This window comes from Osmerus eperlanus, unplaced genomic scaffold, assembly GCF_963692335.1.
Source record: "Osmerus eperlanus unplaced genomic scaffold, fOsmEpe2.1 SCAFFOLD_616, whole genome shotgun sequence".
NCBI lineage: Eukaryota > Metazoa > Chordata > Actinopteri > Osmeriformes > Osmeridae > Osmerus > Osmerus eperlanus.
Window position 1 is genome coordinate 1 of NW_026911632.1, and position 17,671 is coordinate 17,671.

The window sequence follows — 17,671 nt, forward strand, 5'->3', positions numbered from 1 at the left end:
GATGAGAGAATGAGATAAGAGAAGGAGACAAGAGTAGGAGACGAGAGAAGGAGACGATAGAAGGAGACGAGAAGGAGACAAGAGTAGGAGACGAGAGAAGGAGACGATAGAAGGAGACGAGAGAAGGAGACGAGAGAAGGAGACGAGAGAAGGAGATGTGGAGGTCAGTTGTGTTTGTGTTGGAGACTTGAACAAAGGCTTGACTCATTCAGCAACTGTGACCAATTCTGACACTGGCAGGAAAACAGCTGATAGTCACAGACAGGTATATACGGTCTAGAAGATGGTCTTTTAGAAGGTCAGGATTCAGGCATTCAGTGGATTTCTTGGCCCTGGGTCTGATCTGGAATGATCTGTCAGACTCTCAGTCCCTAAAGGTCGTGTTACCTTGGTAACCTTTGAGATAGCCGTCTCCCCTTCTGCCGTCTTGGATGAGGTTTAAATCTGAGTAAGCTCAACACCTTCATCGCTCATGACCACCATGTGTCTTTTATTTTTCAGTTCAACTTAAGTCAACTAAATTTAGAGTTTGCCCACAACTTTCTTTTTAAATTTCAAATTGTAAACACCCGAATCTTGTTTCCTATCAAACTCCTGGTATGTGTCGCAAGATGAACACGCAACCAATTGCCTTTTATATGAGGGCAAAATTCCCTTTCAATTAGCCAATAGGGCCATATACATAAGTCAATCAGTGCATATTAAACAAGGAGGATCAGCCAAGCTAAGGTCGACCTGTGTCCCTCCACAGCGTATCTACTCACTATGTGATTGGTGTTCTTCTCCTGCTGGGCCGAACTGACAATCTGGGTCCTGAGGATGAGCACTTCCTCCTTGCGAACATCCAGCTCCTCATTGGCCGCCTTGAGCTGGTTGAGCAGCAGGTTGTAGCCGTCTTGCAGCTCATTGGAGGAGCTGTTCTGGGAGGCGCGGTCAGCGATGGCTTTCCGGAGCTCATTCAGGTCGTTCTTCAGCTTCTTGTTCTCAGACTCCAGCTCCTGTCTCTGTGGACATACAGCGCCAGGGCGCGCCAGTGGTCAGGGCTGCACAATTAATCGAATTTTAATCAAAATCACGTTTTTGTCATCCCACGATCAAATTTGCGTGATCAAGCGATATTTAAAATGCGTCATTCCGTATATAGTATCAATTATTTTTTTTTTGCTTCCTAAAATATATTTACACAATGGAAAATAGTGCCCTGTTGAAGTTTTGCAAAATGTTCTTTATTGTTTTATTTATTTATATTTATACTTTAAGGAGATGCATTGAATTTTGGTGAATAAGAGGAACTTTTTTATTTTGATGCACATATTTGTAAATTAGCAGGAATGTATCACAATATGAATGTGAAAGCAGTTATAATTTGCCTATGTGACAATAAAATTAGTTTTGGTTAAAATTAAAAAAAAATTGTGATAATTAATCGTGATCTCAATATTACATTTACATTACATTTATTCATTTAGCAGACGCTTTTATCCAAAGCGATTTCCAAGAGAATCATTTTTTCCATAATCATGCAGCCCTAGGTCAGGGTCATCTCTCTCAGGTCCAGTTATGATCATAAAAACTCAAACTGAACACAACATTGCTCCAGGCATCATTGGACAACTCACAGACAACAAAAAAACATACTTCTCTAAAACATACATTTAACTAAACGTTTGTTCTTCCCAAAACAAATCGATCTTTAACCCTTTGCACTTTGTCTCCTCACCTGAGTGGGACATTTGGAGGACTGCACTTTGAGAGGACGCCTTATCTTCTATAATCAGTGTCAATCAAACTGTTTACTGTTATGGTCCAGAAAAGATAACTATTTTTACTAGCACAGAAATAGACACAATGGATCTCTGAACGTTCGGAATACAAAGAGGTTGAGAATTAGTAGGAGAAGAAAAAGACAAATAAATCGATTGTGCTGTCAGGTATGTCTGTTTGCAGCCCTCTGCTGTAGCTGTATCCATGGCACTGCTACATCCCCCGATTTCCCCCTGAAAACCTAAACACTGCAGGGAGGATTGTCCTGGGAATCCTTCTCAGAAATGCTTTTGAATACGGCCTGGGCCCTTTGGTGCATGTCTTCCCCTCTCTCTCTCCCTGCCTTTCCTGTCACGCTTCACTCAAAACTGTCCGATAAAGCATGACAAATGGCCCAAAATATATATCTTTAAAAAATTAATGTTTTGAGACCAGACGCAAGAGTCGGTAATTTCAGTCTAAAACTAAATGTGACTCTTTCCTACAGTACGTGTTTAAGAAGCACCACAGACACACTTAGACCCCAACCTGCCAAGGGCAACATGGTTACATTCAAGAAGGATTGTTAAAAAGGGTAAAGCAGGAGAAAAATGGCTTGGAAAAAAGGCTACACTGTAAAGCTAACCGCTAACAATCTCTCCCTCTCAGGTGAACCCCAGGGAGCATGATAATAGCCTCCACTCACCCACAGTTTGACAGGCAGGGCAGCCAGAGACACCAGAACAGCCAAGGTGAGGAAGAAATCCAAGAGTACAAAAACCGACATCCTACTACAAACGGCTCACCACCTATGTATGTGTGTGTGTGTGAGTGTGTGCGACAGAGAGAGGGAGATATGTACCTTAAGACTGTTGTAGGCCAGGTCTTCTCCCTCTTGCTCTGACGTAGAACCCCTTGGCTCGATACCCTGAGAGATAATAACACAGAGGTGATGACTACAGACGGCGTGATAAGTCAGAGGCAGGTTGCAACATCAACATCTATACACAAAGCAAGGACAGATACACATCCTTATCTGACAGTTAAACTTATATTTAAGTTGCTAAGTCTAACGATAACGTTTATTACCTTTCCTGGACTTAAACCTCAACTAGTCAAAAGTAGTATTTTTATATTTATTTTATTACATTTAGCAGACGCTTTTATCCAAAGCGACATACAAATAACAACGTAGTGACCTATTTCTTTCAGAATGTCTAAATTCAGAAACACGGCTGCATTCTGCAAACAAGACTTTTTAAGAGCAATTTCCTGTTGATACAGGAAGCAGGAAGTCAGGTCCACCTTGCGCGTCGCCAGATCCTCCACCTTGTCCAGGTTGGCCTGCAGCCTCTTCCTCTCCTGCTCCAGTTCCCGGACGCGTTTCTGCAGCTTCATAAACAGACTGATGTCCATCGCTGCCTTCTCCACTCCCATCTCCTGCAAGCACAACGTTTTGGAATAACCAGCTGAATCCTCGAGGATCAAGAAAGTGCTACTGTACTCGGCTGTACAGTATCCTATTCGCTCTCCTCTCCTCCACTCTATCCTACTGTTGAGTCGGGCAGGAGTCTCACCTCCACCAACTGGATGGAGTCCTCGGTGTCGCCAACCTCGGAGGTGGAGATGGAGGGGTAGTTGGAGTCCGACTCCAGGGAGCTCTGAGTGGAGGGGTTCCTTCTGTGACCGGGCTGGAACTGGGGGAGCAGAGACAAAGAGGCTCTAAGGAGTCAGGTGGCTGAGCGGTGAGGGGAAATGGGCCAGTAATCAGAAGGTTGCCAGTTCGATTCCCGTCTGTGCCAAATGACATTGTGTCCTTGGGCAAGGGACTTCACCCTACTTGCCTCGGGGGGAATGTCCCTGTACTTACTGTAAGTCGCTCTGGATAAGAGCGTCTGCTAAAATGACTAAACGTAAATGAGAGGTGAGGACGTCACGCACGCAAACTCAAAACCATTATATGTTATATACCTCACTATGTATAGGTACCTTACAGTATACAATTATATACATGTGTGGGGGGGAAAAAAGGTCAATCAAAATACTCAAGAAGAGGTTTGTGGTTGAAAGTATCTCTGCTTACCGGTCAGGCTTCCTAGGTTAGTGCTCTGATCAGGAGGTGACGGTAGATTGTCATTGTCCTCCTGATCAGAGCACTAACCTAGGAAGCCTGACTGGTTTTGAGTTTGCGTGCGTGACGTCCTCACCTCTCATTTACATTTAGTCATTTTAGCAGGCGCTCTTATCCAGAGCGACTGACATGGAGATGGAGAGATTCTCCTCACCTTGACCAAGGACACCTCCTCCTGGAGGTTGTCGTATCTCTGCTCTAGTCTGGAGAACTCCTTGAGCATGTTCTGGTAGCGCTGTCTCTCCTCATCCAGCTCCGCCTGCAGCTTGCCCTCCCTCTGTACCACACCACTCTCCTGGTCTGGGACACACACAGCATGGTCTGTTAGGTGGTGTGTGTGGTCTGTACAACGTGACAGGGAGTGAACCCTCATTCACAGTGAACCCAACATCATCAAGTTACTTCTGGAGGTCCAAACATCTGGACAGGACCTAGACCTGTCTTCCTGGTGTAGGTCTACGCTAAACATCAACAGCAATTTGTCAGGGCTTCACTTAAGGAAACCTCTGAATCTGTGATGAAGAATGAATAGGTGAGAGATGAACAGGCGGTGGATAGGGCTGTCAGCTCGTTCCCATTTTTATCTCCGCTGTTTATCTGTCCATCTCCTCCGCGCCGCTCAGATCTTACTAACTCGACTCGACAGTGGAGACGATCTCTCTGGACCCCGGCCAGAGGAGAGTGGGAGGACACGATGATGAAATATGGGACTCCGGGGACCGGCGTGCACGCATACAGTATTTAGGAGGTTGTGTCCGATTTATGACCTGAAACTAATGCGTTAAAGTGTTATTTGCATTTATATATCATCTTTATGAGCCGAGGCGAACAGCGTGGTAACTCTTATGGGCTCTCCTCACCCTCTCGCCTGGCTCATTACAGCCCCATATTAAAGTGCTTTCGAGGAGCGTAAGATACAGGGAACCGTGAGATGGAGAGAAAATTCATTCTGAAAGAGGCAGGGGTTAAAACAGCTGAATTCAGAAAGGAAATACGATAATAACCAAAGGGTTATAAGGAAACAACCCGCTACGTGCTAGCCGGACAACCCACTGTTCCCCACAGCAAAGCAGAAATGAAACGCTGTTGATATGGCAACAGAACTTAGCGTTAGCTCATCTTCAGGAGACGCCAGGGACTCAAAACAGGCCTTGGCCTGCATCTGCCTCTCTCTCTCTCAGCCTTTCCTATCACACTTCACTTACCAACTATAAATATATATATATTTATTATATATTATATATATATATATATTTTTTTTTAAACACTGCGGATAAAGAGCTAAATTGGACATTAGGGCTGTAACTCATTCACTCCCTCTAAGCACTTTAATAATCAGGATCCACTACAGAGAGCTGGATGATAACCGACCGTCTCAGTGCAGGTCAGAACTGGTGTGGTTACGTGACCCGATCCTGTGAACTGACTATGGGGAAACATCCTGAGGGAGATGCAGTGACATGGCCTCCAGATTGGAGCAGCCAGAGATAACGTTGGGAGATTAGGATGTAAACACAAGTCACAGATCCTTAGAAGAGAAACACTCCCATATCGACAGTGCCATCGAGCGAAGGATAACTTCAGTCCAAACTGGTTAAAACCGGTTACAGGTTCAGACTTATTAAACACACCAGCTGGTTGTAGTTTCTTAGACCTCCGAAAGAAGCACACAGAATGGTGCTTCTTTGAAGATCTCCCTCACACATTCATATCCTGAAGACATTTAGAGGATATTAGGATACTGTAAGCATATATTTGTCCACAGGCCCAGACCTAATGGGCTTTGCCTACTGCTTTTACCATGTGAAGCCGGAGCTGAACAATAGATGGCTTCACTGCCTCGGGTGAAAAGCTGTCTCACATTGCTGCTTGGAAACCTGATGCAGTCTGTCCCTTTCTACCTTCCTACTTCTAAACAAAAACTGCTCTTGTGTTGGAGAGAGAGCGATCCCTCCCCCAGGATAGGGAGAGGAGGCTCTCTCTGTCCCCCCGTTTCTCCCCCCTTCTTTCTCTCTCTGTTTTCTCTCCCTCTCCTACTCTCTCTCTTCTCGGCTCTCTCTCTCTCACCCTCTCTCTCCCCCTGTTTCTCTCTCTATTTTCTCTCTCTCACTCACTCACCTTTTCTCTCCGTCACACAACCGGACGAGAAAAAGGAAACCCTCTCACCTTCGGTGTTCTTAGACTGCTTGAGAATCATCTGGTTCATCTCCTCCTTCTCGCTCTTCAACAGAATATTCTCCTTCTCCAGTTCCTGCACCCTCTAGAAAAAACAAGGGAGAAAAAAAAGAAGAGTGAGGAACTAAGAAGCCAGCTCAAGTTCAGGCTCAAAGCTTTTCATGATTTATCTGTCCAACTCGCTACGACAATCTCGGACGGACCTGGACCTAGTTGGGCCAGAAGATGCTTGAAAAAAAGACACACATTTGGTAGTTAGTTTCTCTTCTGAGAAACCCTAAATGTGCAGCTCCTCTATGAGAGGACACTGGGAGTAAGCAGGAGAGCAGGGAGGATACAGCCCATCCATTGTCCTGGAGGCTGGCCTTGAGGAGATAGGACACATTCAGAGGGGTGTCAGATACCATGGAGGAAGCCAGCACCCAATCTGGTGCCAAAAAATGGTGTCCCTTATTCCCTTATGCCAGTGGTGACATAAGACACACACACACAAACATATATAATGTCTTAGGTGAGCATGATTTAGTTGAGTAAATCACTGCTTCTATAGTTTTTGAAAAATTCCCTGTAAGTCAAAGTGTTTTACATCCAGTAAACACGTCAACTCAACAGTTCCCTTGTCGCCTAATGCTGATGTTGTCTCAATGATCCACCCTACATGTTTCATTCCTTCAAACACAGGGGCATGTAGTTCAGCACTTAACATCTGCCGTCAAAGAATATTAAGCTTGATTTATTTTTTAATTGTTGACGTAATGATTTGGTATTATTTAACCACATTTGTGGCTGTGTGGTCAATCTGGTGTGTAACAAAAAAAAAAAGAACCAAAAAAAATTCTAACCAACCCTCCTCCCCCTCTCACCTGCTTCAGACCCAGCTTCTCGCTGCTGTACTCCTCCTCCAGCCTCTTCCTGTGGGCGTGGGCCTCCTGTAGCTCCGCCCTCAGCTTCTCCAGCTCGTCCTGCAGTTGGGTGCCGTCTCCTTGGCGAACGCGCACCTGTTCCAGCTGCTTCTGCAGCTTGGTCATCTCAGAGCTCAGGCCAACGTTGGTCACCAGCAGCTGCTCGTTTTGCGTCTTGTACTCTTTCGACTACCGAGAGAAGGAGAGAGATCCACAAGATTAATTTAGGAATTGCACGATAAGTTTGTAACCGCAAGTTTAACTCGGAACCGCAAGATTGATTCGTAAGCACCAGATCATTTCAATTTCCTTGCATCGCTTCCATCAAAGGGAAAAGTTAGAAAAATACCTAATTCGCCTGACTAAAACATTCGACGTATCTAACTTAAAAGTGGTTTTAAGTTAAAGGCAGAACTTAAAGAAGTGTTGTGTGATAGAGCTGCTGGGGTCAGACACCGACCTGGTCGTCCATCTTCCTCTGCAGCTGGACGATCTTGTTCTCCATGCCGCTGTTGAGCTTCTTCAGGTGCTCGGCGGACCTGGCCTCGATCTTCAGCTGTTTCAGCTGGCGCCGGGCCTGGACGCGTCGGAAGGCACACTGGATGGTGACGGCAGCGTTGCGCGCCCGCCTGAACTTCCTCCTCTGCAGCCAGCCGCGGACGCTCCTCTGGATGATGATGGCCTTGTGGTGCAGCAGGAACTGAGGAGGGGTGGAGGAGAGGGGACGGGTGGAGGAGAGGAGAGGAGGAGAGGAGGAGTGGAGACGGGTGGAGGAGAGGAGAGGAGGAGAGGAGGAGTGGAGACGGGTGGAGGAGAGGAGAGGAGGAGAGGAGGAGTGGAGACGGGTGGAGGAGAGGAGAGGAGGAGAGGAGGAGTGGAGACGGGTGGAGGAGACAGGGTCCTTGTTATGGTATATTGTGGTCATAAATAAAAATGTACTTTCTGTTTCTGCTTTACTAGACTAGTTTTTGGAAGGTAAGTGTGACAGGAAAGGCAGGGAGAGAGAGAGAGAGAGAGAGAGAGGGAGAGGGAGAGGGAGAGGGAGAGGGAGAGAGAGAGAGAGGGAGAGGGAGAGAGAGAAAGACATGCAGCAAAGGGCCAAGACTGGACTCGAACAAAGGCCTCAGCCTACATGGTACACAGACTTATCCGGTGAGCTACCGGGGCTCTTGGAGTCTGTCTATGTCTCTGTCTCGAGGGACTCTCGCTGGCAGAGCGACACCAGGGCCGTGTTTACACACGGCACCTCCTGATCACATTCCGTTTGGATTCGAGACACTACGTCTCCAATGAGAAGCTTCACAGAGGACAGCTATTTTCTCTCCATTGATTTAATCAATTCCCAGGAGAGAAAAAAGATTCTAATGGAGACATAGGACAGAGAGTGGAGAGGAAAAGTGGATGGTCGGAGCAGGATGGGAGGAAACTCAACAACTAGTGAAAGAGAGAGAGGGAGATGAAGGGAGGGAGTAAGATAGGGAGCTCCAGTACCTCCTGGAAGATCCTGCGGGTGTACATGCCCCTGGTGAAGGCCTGGATGGTGACCACAGCCTGTCTCACCCTCAGGTAGGCCTGTCGATCTCTCACCATGCGGTACTGCTTCTGACAGATCACTGCAGCACGGGTGAGACGCAGCTGCTCCGCATGCCTGAGAGAAGGACAGAGAGAGAGAGAGAACTTCACTTGTTACTGACATATCACTGATACAAGAGATGAGACAAGATATGAGAGGGAGAGAGAGAGAGAGAGAGAGAGAGAGAGAGAGAGAGAGAGAGAGAGAGAGAGAGAGAGAGAGAGAGAGAGAGAGAGACAGACAGACAGACAGACAGAGCAGGATGGAGAGAACAGATGGCACCTACAGTAGCTGACAACACTGATTGATTCTTGGGGGGGAAGCTACAGCCAACATCCTCATACACACGCCGCCCTCCCTTTCCCACCCTCGTCACACATGCTTCTCCCTCCTCACCTGCGAGCCAGGTACCCTCGCCCGTATCTCTGCAGCGTGAGGGCCGACCGGCGGATCTTCCGGTAGCGGACCCTCTGGAGCCAACCCCGCACCGACTTCTGGATCTTGATGCAGGCCGAGCGGAACTTGTCCGCTCTCAGCTTCTCCAGGTACGCCACCTGGCCCGCCCGGAAGAAGATCTTGGTCTTGCCGAACTGGAACTTGTCTGGGTCCTGGCAGGGGAGCGGGGGAAGGGAAGACCAGGGGTTGACGGAACGATCAATGGGTGTTTTCACCCTCTGAGTGTAAAATCACCTTGTCGTGTTACACCTGCAGGTCAACAATGCAGTCCTGTATAGTCTAGCAGTAGCATATAACACTGCGTATTCTAGCTGTACCAGAGAAATAACCTAGAGTACTCTTCCATGCAGTAGCCTACCGCCTGCATGTTTTAGCAGTAGCAAACCGTGTTGTGTGTTTTAGCATTAGCATACTACACTAGCTTGACACTGAACAATGATTACAACCTCTCTCTCTCTCTCTCTCTGTTTAGCTGTGAACAGAGCAACACAGCAACACACAGGAACTGAAACCCCCCTGAGGTTTCATAACAAGGTGCCTCTGCCTCCTACCACCTCCCTCCACAGGGGGCGCTGTGATTTAATAACTACGAAGGGTACGAGAGAGCCTCTTACCTTCACCAGGGTCTCCAGCAGCTTCTTACACACCAGCTTCTTGTCTGAGATGGTCATGTCAGACTTCTTCATCAAGACCCGGTATCTGTTGAAGAAGTCTGGGTACGTCCACCTAGAAAGACAAGGGGCAGGGCGTTTTAATGTCCTTTTGATGTTTAAGACCCGTTTTATTAATGACATAAGAAACAAAAAGCTTTTTTACATTTAAACAGTTTTTTACACATTTACCTAAGTATGCTGATAATTTCACATAATATGTTGGACTGACAGGTCACTTCTAAATGTATATTTTTAACTTTCAAAATATAGAAATATTAATAAATATACGTTTAGAAGTGCCCTTTGATGAGAACACAGTGATGACTGGATGTTATTGTCTTCAATTTAATAATAGTGTTTGACGCAATAAAACTTTTCTCTCATGCGGTAGTTTTTTTCTTTCTTCTCCTGTGTTATAAAAGTATTAAATTGTTGTTGAGCAGTTTCTTATGCTCAAGACCAGCCTCCCTGTGTGCTGCCTCGGGGAACATATCTCAGGAGAGGAGGATGAAATTCAATTTCCCCCCGTTTAGGCTAGCGCGAGAGAGTTATTGTGGATGTGAAAACAATAACGACAGACAGAGAGGAAGAGCTGTACTTCTGCTATGGGCCCAGGGCTGTCTGAAGTCCAGAACCTCACCTGGGCCCTCGTCAGTTGCATTCCATGTCTGTGCTTCCCTCAACATCGTCAGAAGGGTTATAAAACACAGGACGTCCACAGAACGTGATTTTTATTTTATTAATAAACAGGCGAATGTCCCTGTACTTACTGTAAGTCGCTCTGGATAAGAGTGTCTGCTAAAATGACTAAATTAAAGTCGCAATAATTCAGTTTGAGGCTGGTCATTGGTTGAAAGTACTGCATAGCACAGACATCAGTGTGATTCTCAATTAGCAAACACATGGGGTGCCTCTGCATGTCATGAAAGCGTTAAAAAACACGTAAAAGAAACACAAATTCCCGAGGCGACGGACATCACGTTCCCTAATCAGGGATTAATAATCCTCATCATCGGGTACCTACTCAAGAACAGACGGCAGTCTCAACTCCGGTGGGACGTGTTGAGGACGTGAGAGAGAGAGACAGAGAGAGAGAGAGAGAGAGAGAGAGAGAGAGAGAGAGAGAGAGAGAGAGAGAGAGAGACAGAGAGACAGAGAGACAGAGAGAGAGAGAGAGAGAGAGAGAGAGAGAGAGAGAGAGAGAGAGAGAGAGAGAGAGAGAGAGAGACAGAGAGACAGAGAGAGAGAGAGAGAGAGATGAGAGAGACAGAGAGACAGAGAGACAGAGAGACAGAGAGAGAGAGAGAGAGAGAGAGAGAGAGAGAGAGAGAGAGAGAGAGAGAGAGGAACTCACCTGGAAGGGTATCCCGCTGCACTGATGCGAATCGTCTCCAGAACGCCACATGCTCGTAGCTGCTGAACCGCTCTCCTCGAGTCAAACCTGCGGCAGGGACGACACCACGCACTCAGACGACACACCGAAAGCGACCAAGATCCTCCAGGGGAGGAAGGGGAACCTCCTAACTGAACCTCCTAACTCACGACCCTGCTGACTGTGGAGGTGTTCCAAACCTGTGCCTGTTCCTAGTCCTTGACTGCCCTCCGTACCAACCACAAGCACGGGTCGGTTTGTATGTCGGCTTGGGATAAAAATGTCAGCTGGAAGACTAACATAACAAACGTAACCTACCTGATTTTCTTCTTCATCATTGTACACATGCTAAGATGTCCGTGGAGGTACTGGCTGAGACATGGACAAGACGTGCTGTGGCCAGCTGCTGTGTGTGTGTGTGTGTGAGTGTGTGTGTGTTGGCCTGACTGTCTCTACCTCAGGGCCCTTGCTACCAGCTCAGCCACAGCATGTGACTAGCATCATCTAATTTAGCAGCGCTGAAAAAGGTCCTTGTGTGAAAGAATGAATCAATGAGATGAACACAACTTGACTTCTCATTTCTCCACCCTCTCTACCCCTCTCTCGTCTTCTGAAGAGTGTTCTTGGTTTCTGTAGTAAACAATCGACGCCAAACAACACCGCAGAAACTAAACAGTAGTTTTGCTGGAAACCTTTTTGATACAACAGCAAACCCTCTTCTCAACCGACAATTTCCTTTCTATTAATCACTGATTTTTTTATTTTGCTGATTCATTCTGTGCTTCCAGGCAGTGAACAGCTTCATCATGACAGCTTTATCGTATGGTAAACATAAACCTAATTTCCTATGAGTTTCAAGTACCAGTACCAGTAGCTATCAGTACCTGGGTACCTGTGGTAGTTATAATTACTGGTTACTCTACAACCGATGCTAAATTAATCTTTGGACAACAACAAACAGCCACATACAGTACACCTGGGTCTGTAAATAACATTTGACCTTTCCAGAATAATTACACCACCCAACAGAGCCCCATGCAGTTGGGAGCATGTGTTACGACTGGGGGCAAACTGTAAGAGGCTTTCCTTTACGAGCCTTATGAATCGGATTAGGGAAGCTGAACACAGTTGAAAGCCTGACTTCTGATTCAAGCACAAAGGGCCTCACTGTCGACCCCAAGTTCTGTTTTACCTCAGGCTCAACGAGAAGGCGACGCTAACAATCAGAAGTTACATTCTTACATGTAACCTACGTAAGCAGGTTCATACACACAAGCCATTTCTGAAATCCGTCGATCCATAGTATGAGACAAGGGTTGGCTGTCATGTCGAATGTTTAGACGTTCACTCACATGAATGATTCCTTCTCGTCGTTAGGCTTGATGCAGCGCACGTAGTGGGGCGTGGTGGCGTTTAGGGTTTCCATGAGGAGCTGGAGGGAGCTACGGAACTACAGAACACACACGCAGGGATGAGAGGAACAGTTGACAACATTTTTTTAAAGTTAATTATTATATTATATAATATTTATTTTGACTATTAATAGGTATAAAACTATATCATTAAACTATTGAATGATAATGAATTATATAATTATTATATATTTAGTATTATTACCCTTATTATGACTATTAATAAAACTCAAACTATATACATACGTACATGTATATAAATTAAATAATTAACAAACTATTTCATACGTCATATATAGCTAAACAAAATCCACATGTGGATGTCTTCTCATAAAAAACAAATAAAGTGTAAGATAACTACTTGTTATCTTTCGCTTATGAAATGACTGTGACCTTTAACCCCTGTCCATAACATTTAGTCATTTAGCAGACGCTCTTATACTTACTTACAGTAGGTACAGGGACATTCCCCCTAGGCAAGTAGGGTGAAGTGGATAGACACTACGGACACAACGTCATTTGGCAGAGCTGGGGATCGAACCAGCAACCTTCTGATTACTAGCCCGATTCCCTAACCGCTCAGCCACCTGACTCTTAACATAACAGACGGACTCACCTGGTGACCCACTGTCTTCCTGTGCTCCTTGTTGGGGACTTTGTGGATGGGTTTGGCTGGACGCACGTTGATCTTGGAGGACTTACTGGAGAAGCCGGTGGCAGAGCTGTCTTTACGCTCCTGGAACAGATCGGCCACGAGCTGGAACTGAGAGACGAGGACAATGATCACGTTATGGATTTGTGTGTTTCCATGGTGGTTTCATACAAAACAAGTTCTTGCAGTACATCTTACCGGTAAGAAGAACTGGACTCACAACATTAACTCCATCCAAATGGAGTTTAATTTCGGCTACTGTTATGGAACTAAATGGCATCACACACGAAGTAGACTTTTCTGGTATCAGTACTTTACTTCACTAGTTAATTTTCTAACAACTTGGTGAGGAGTCTACTGTACTCTATTGTACTCTGCTCTGCTTTACTCTACTCTGTTTTGGATTCTCTGTTCTCCCCACCCCCTCTCCTTTCAATGTGTGTGCAAAAAAAGTTTTGGAAAAGAAAAACATTTCGAAAGGTAGATCTTTTTATATTTTTAGGTAGACTTTTTATTTTTTTATTTTTTTATTAAGTAAAAGGTTTGCATCATTGATGAGTACTTGATGAGGACTCTACTGTAGGCCTACTCTACTGTACTCTGCTCTGTTTTACTCTGCTCTGTTTTACTCTGCTCTGCTTTACTCTGTTTTCCTCTTTCCTCTCACCCACTACCTTTCACAGCAGCAGCAGAATTAGAGAAAGGAGGAGAGATCAGAGTCACCGCATCACACATCTGATGAGATGAAAGGCTGAGAGGCGGTGGAGTATTTAGCAGGACGGCGAAGGAACACACACGGCCCAATAATAGCCCTGTCACAGATAAGCTCAGAGTGCAGCCTTTCCCTGACGCTGCGAAGCCATCATCCATACTGCTAACTGTCTCAGAACAGTCTCTGACAAACAGGCGGCTTTCGAGTTGTTTTCCAATCCGGTTTCCAGGTTAGTTAGCGCACATTTACTGTAACACAGCCTAGTGTGGTGGGGGTTGAATGAGGCCCTGTGCCATTTCAGACTAACTAGGCGATGCTAACACAAAAACAAAACTGGAAATGAGTTCACAAGTTCATTCAGGAGCAGACCAACACCTGGCATTAATAATTCATATTTTTCGTTCTCTAATTTTAATTGATAGGCCTACGTGTTTCAGGACGTGTATGATTGCAAAACTATTCCAAACATGCCAAAACCAAAACAGTGCCCCTAAATTGCTTAATGGTAATTGGTTACTTTGAAGTAAACTGTAGGCTTACTGTACGGCAAAAGAGATTCTGAGACGATGGCAAATTAGGAACACAAAATCACATGAAGAATGAGTGGAGAGATATCGACGTAAAAAAGAGAGAATCCTTTTCCAATTAGTTCCACTACAGATAAGAGTCAGGACCAGAATTTATCAGAGGATAAATTGGATCTGAGAAACTCTCGATCAAACGTCATCTAAAACCCAGCTGGCTAATTTTCGTAACTATCCAAATTCAGTTAATGGGTAAAGAAGGTCAGGCAGAGATAGAACATGAGCTTAGCTAAGTGAGTTTCCAATCACGCAGGTTGCGTTTGGCGGAGGGAACGAGATCACGTGATCCATAAAAGGGCGAGTGCATCTGAAGGAAGATAGTGGGAGGGAAGCGCTAGTTGTGCGTCCTTCCATGTGACACAGAACGGTACCTTTATCTTCTCTGAATAAAGGAAAACCAGTTGTCAGACAACACCTCCCTGTAGCACACACCTATAGTGTGTGAACAACGGTCGAGAATTGTCATGCGACTGGCTAGACAAAGGTCAACATATTGTGTAGGAGTAAGCTAAAACTAGTAGTGTCAGTGATTTACATCATTTACTAACTATACATTAGCATTTACAGTACACTTTACACCCTCCGAAGATTTCTTATATAAAGAGTTTATGCGTAAAAAGTTCATATACAAAGTTCACATCTAAAAAGTTAATATCTAAAAATATGATCCTGTAGTATATACACAGTTCATATAGAGTTTGTATTTAAAGAGTTCATGTACAAAGATCACATATAGAAAGACTTTATGTATAGTTCATCTGTGGCGTTTCTAGGTCGTCGGTCTGGCGTTAACAATAGTGCTTTTCTATGGTGAGCCCTGCCCTCCAGGCATAGTGACAGGTCCTAGTGAAAGCCCCATCACAATCAGATGAACGGATTTAGATTTGCGTTCAACCTCTCTTATACTGAGACCTTCTTCAGCAAAAACGAATGAGATCAAAGTCTCGTGTTGGTGCCAGTTCTTCCAGACACTACGGACACAGTGAGCGCTAAAATATTTACAAGAAGAAGGAAAAAAAAAGAATCTTATCGACCGTCTGTTTGTGATCGACTTCCTGTATTGGGTGTTCTGTGAGAAGGTATTTGGGGCGTGAAGGCTGGTTTATACGACGATACCGAGCAAGGGAGTATAGCCAAGCCTTAGGGTAATTTCAATCTCATTATTGTTCTTAAGGTTGGTATTCAGTTAAGGTGTAAGAATGTAAATTAACGTAACTTATGCAATAAAAGTGTCTACTGAATAAATGTCTTCATTTAACGGGTGCTTTCATTTATCGGAACAATGCAAAATACGTGAGGGGTGATTTGAACCTGCAACCTCTTCATCAACAGTTAAGCTCTAACCACTGAGCCATTCCCCAGTCATGTTTGGATGATTCAGCCTCACCTTACTGGCCTTCAGGATGTTGATCTGCTCCTCGTAGACGGTGTCTCTGTTCTTCTCCAGGAACCCATCACACTGGTACTTCCACCTGCGGGGGAAGCAAAGCCTCAGAAGACTGACTCTGGTTAACAACATCTTTCGAACGTTGTTATGAAAATAAACACCAAAGACGCCAAGGGCTCTGTACAGTAATGATATGTGAGAGTGTTTCACCTGCAGGAGAAGCAAGGGTTTAGTCGTGGGGAAACTGAATAAGATCTATTAAACTTCATGTTAAAAGTGCACCAAAGAAACCTCTCGGGATTCTGCTCCTTCTTAAATGTGTAATCATAAGAATCGATTAACATAATGTTGAAATTGTGCAATTAAGTCACTACACATTGTCGATGCTATACAAGATTCTGTATAGTGACGAAATTATCATCCCCGAGGCATAGAACAGCAGAGGTTATTAACAATCTGAAACTACCACACATATTTTTGCTCTCCCAAACAAGGCACTCTTCTCACCACAGTATCTGAAATATCTAATGCAGGGAAACGAGTTTAAACCAGCCCCGAACATGACTTCCTGTTAGAGCACTCCAAGTCTCCTGGGAGATGAACACATTCTGACTCAGCTCAGCGCTCGTTTCAGGCATTGCCCTTAAATCAGGATGTACAATGTACTATAAAAGTCAATTGTCAACATATGACTAACTGGAATATATGGAAGCTGTTCAGTCACACTGACATGGGGACCAATCTGTTTTGGCGTGTAACTCAAGACCCTCCCCATGGTTACAGTCGCAGTGGACAGCTTTCCTTCACTGGATACGGCGCTCCATGATGGCCCGCTGGTTCTTCTCACCTGTATCAGCGAAGTGAATGATGACGAAAGACACGTTGGACATGCGTGGCTTCTGGAAGTGTACACTGCTGGAGTGCTGGCTGTACAGCTTCTGGGCCCAGTTCTGATCTGTTCCTTTGGGCACCTGTGGAGGAGAGGGAGCGAGAGAGAGAGATAGGGAGAGAGAGAGAGAGAGATAGGGAGAGAGAGGGAGCGAGAGAGGAGAGATAGGGAGAGAGAGAGGGAGCGAGGAGAGAGAGAGAGGGAGCGAGAGAGAGAGATAGGGAGAGAGAGGGAGCGAGAGAGAGAGAGAGAGATATGGAGAGAGAGAGGGAGAAAGAAAGAGAGAGATATGGGAGAGAGAGGGAGAAAGAGAGAGATAGGGGAGAGAGAGAGGGAGCGAGAGATATGGAGAGAGGGAGATATGGAGAGAGGGAGAGAGAGAGAGAGAGAGAGAGAGAGAAGAGAGAGAGAGAGAGAGATGAGAGAGAGAGGAGAGAGAGAGAAGAGAGAGAGAGAGAGAGAGAGAGAGAGACGGAGAATAGAAAGAAAAGACAAATGAGAGATGGGATTTTGTATAAAACTTTTTATCCGGGTTACCTGCGCTCCGAATAACAATTAAGCCTATCCTTGTGAAGAGGCTCCAAGTTATCATCAGTAACTTCAAAGGGCTTTGCGATGAGACAGGATGCTTAGAATAAATAAGTAATCTGTTTTGTTCCGAAGGCGTTTACCCTGATAAAGATCAGGACGCAGAGTAAAGGGAGAGACAGGCTGCAGACGAGCGCAGGATGAAGCCCCTTAACAGAATCCGAATGTTTGGATAAAAAAAAAACATGGCTCTGCAGTTTCTACTTTCCACCTCAATTGCCTAGAACCCCCCTTTTAAATCTCTGCCATCACCTTTGATATAGAAGACCGATAACCTTTATGTCTGATCTTAGCAATGCTCTCCATTTGTGAATAGGACCCCTTTAGGATAGACTGGCCTAAGCACAGCTAAAGCCTGGGTTTGAATCCCGGCCTGGGCCCTTCGCTGTATGTCTCTCCCTCCCTCCCTCCCTCCCTCCCATCCCTCCCTCCCTCTCTCTCT

At 45.4% G+C, this 17,671-nt stretch overlaps 1 protein-coding gene across 1 annotated transcript; it reads right to left on the reverse strand.

Annotated features, from left to right (window-relative positions):
- Positions 1–764: 764 nt before the first annotated feature.
- On the reverse strand, positions 765–15,897 carry LOC134016347 (unconventional myosin-Vb-like; the record flags this gene model as incomplete). The annotated part of the gene is made up of 15 exons (XM_062455720.1): positions 15,753–15,897; positions 13,034–13,180; positions 12,358–12,455; positions 10,988–11,074; positions 9,595–9,706; positions 8,921–9,132; positions 8,443–8,599; positions 7,412–7,651; positions 6,913–7,140; positions 6,041–6,134; positions 4,029–4,174; positions 3,321–3,440; positions 3,049–3,183; positions 2,606–2,671; positions 765–1,004 (listed from the first exon to the last, which is right to left on the reverse strand). Coding segments are annotated over exons 1-15 (2,214 nt in total), but the record flags the coding sequence as incomplete, so codon positions are not given.
- Positions 15,898–17,671: the final 1,774 nt, after the last annotated feature.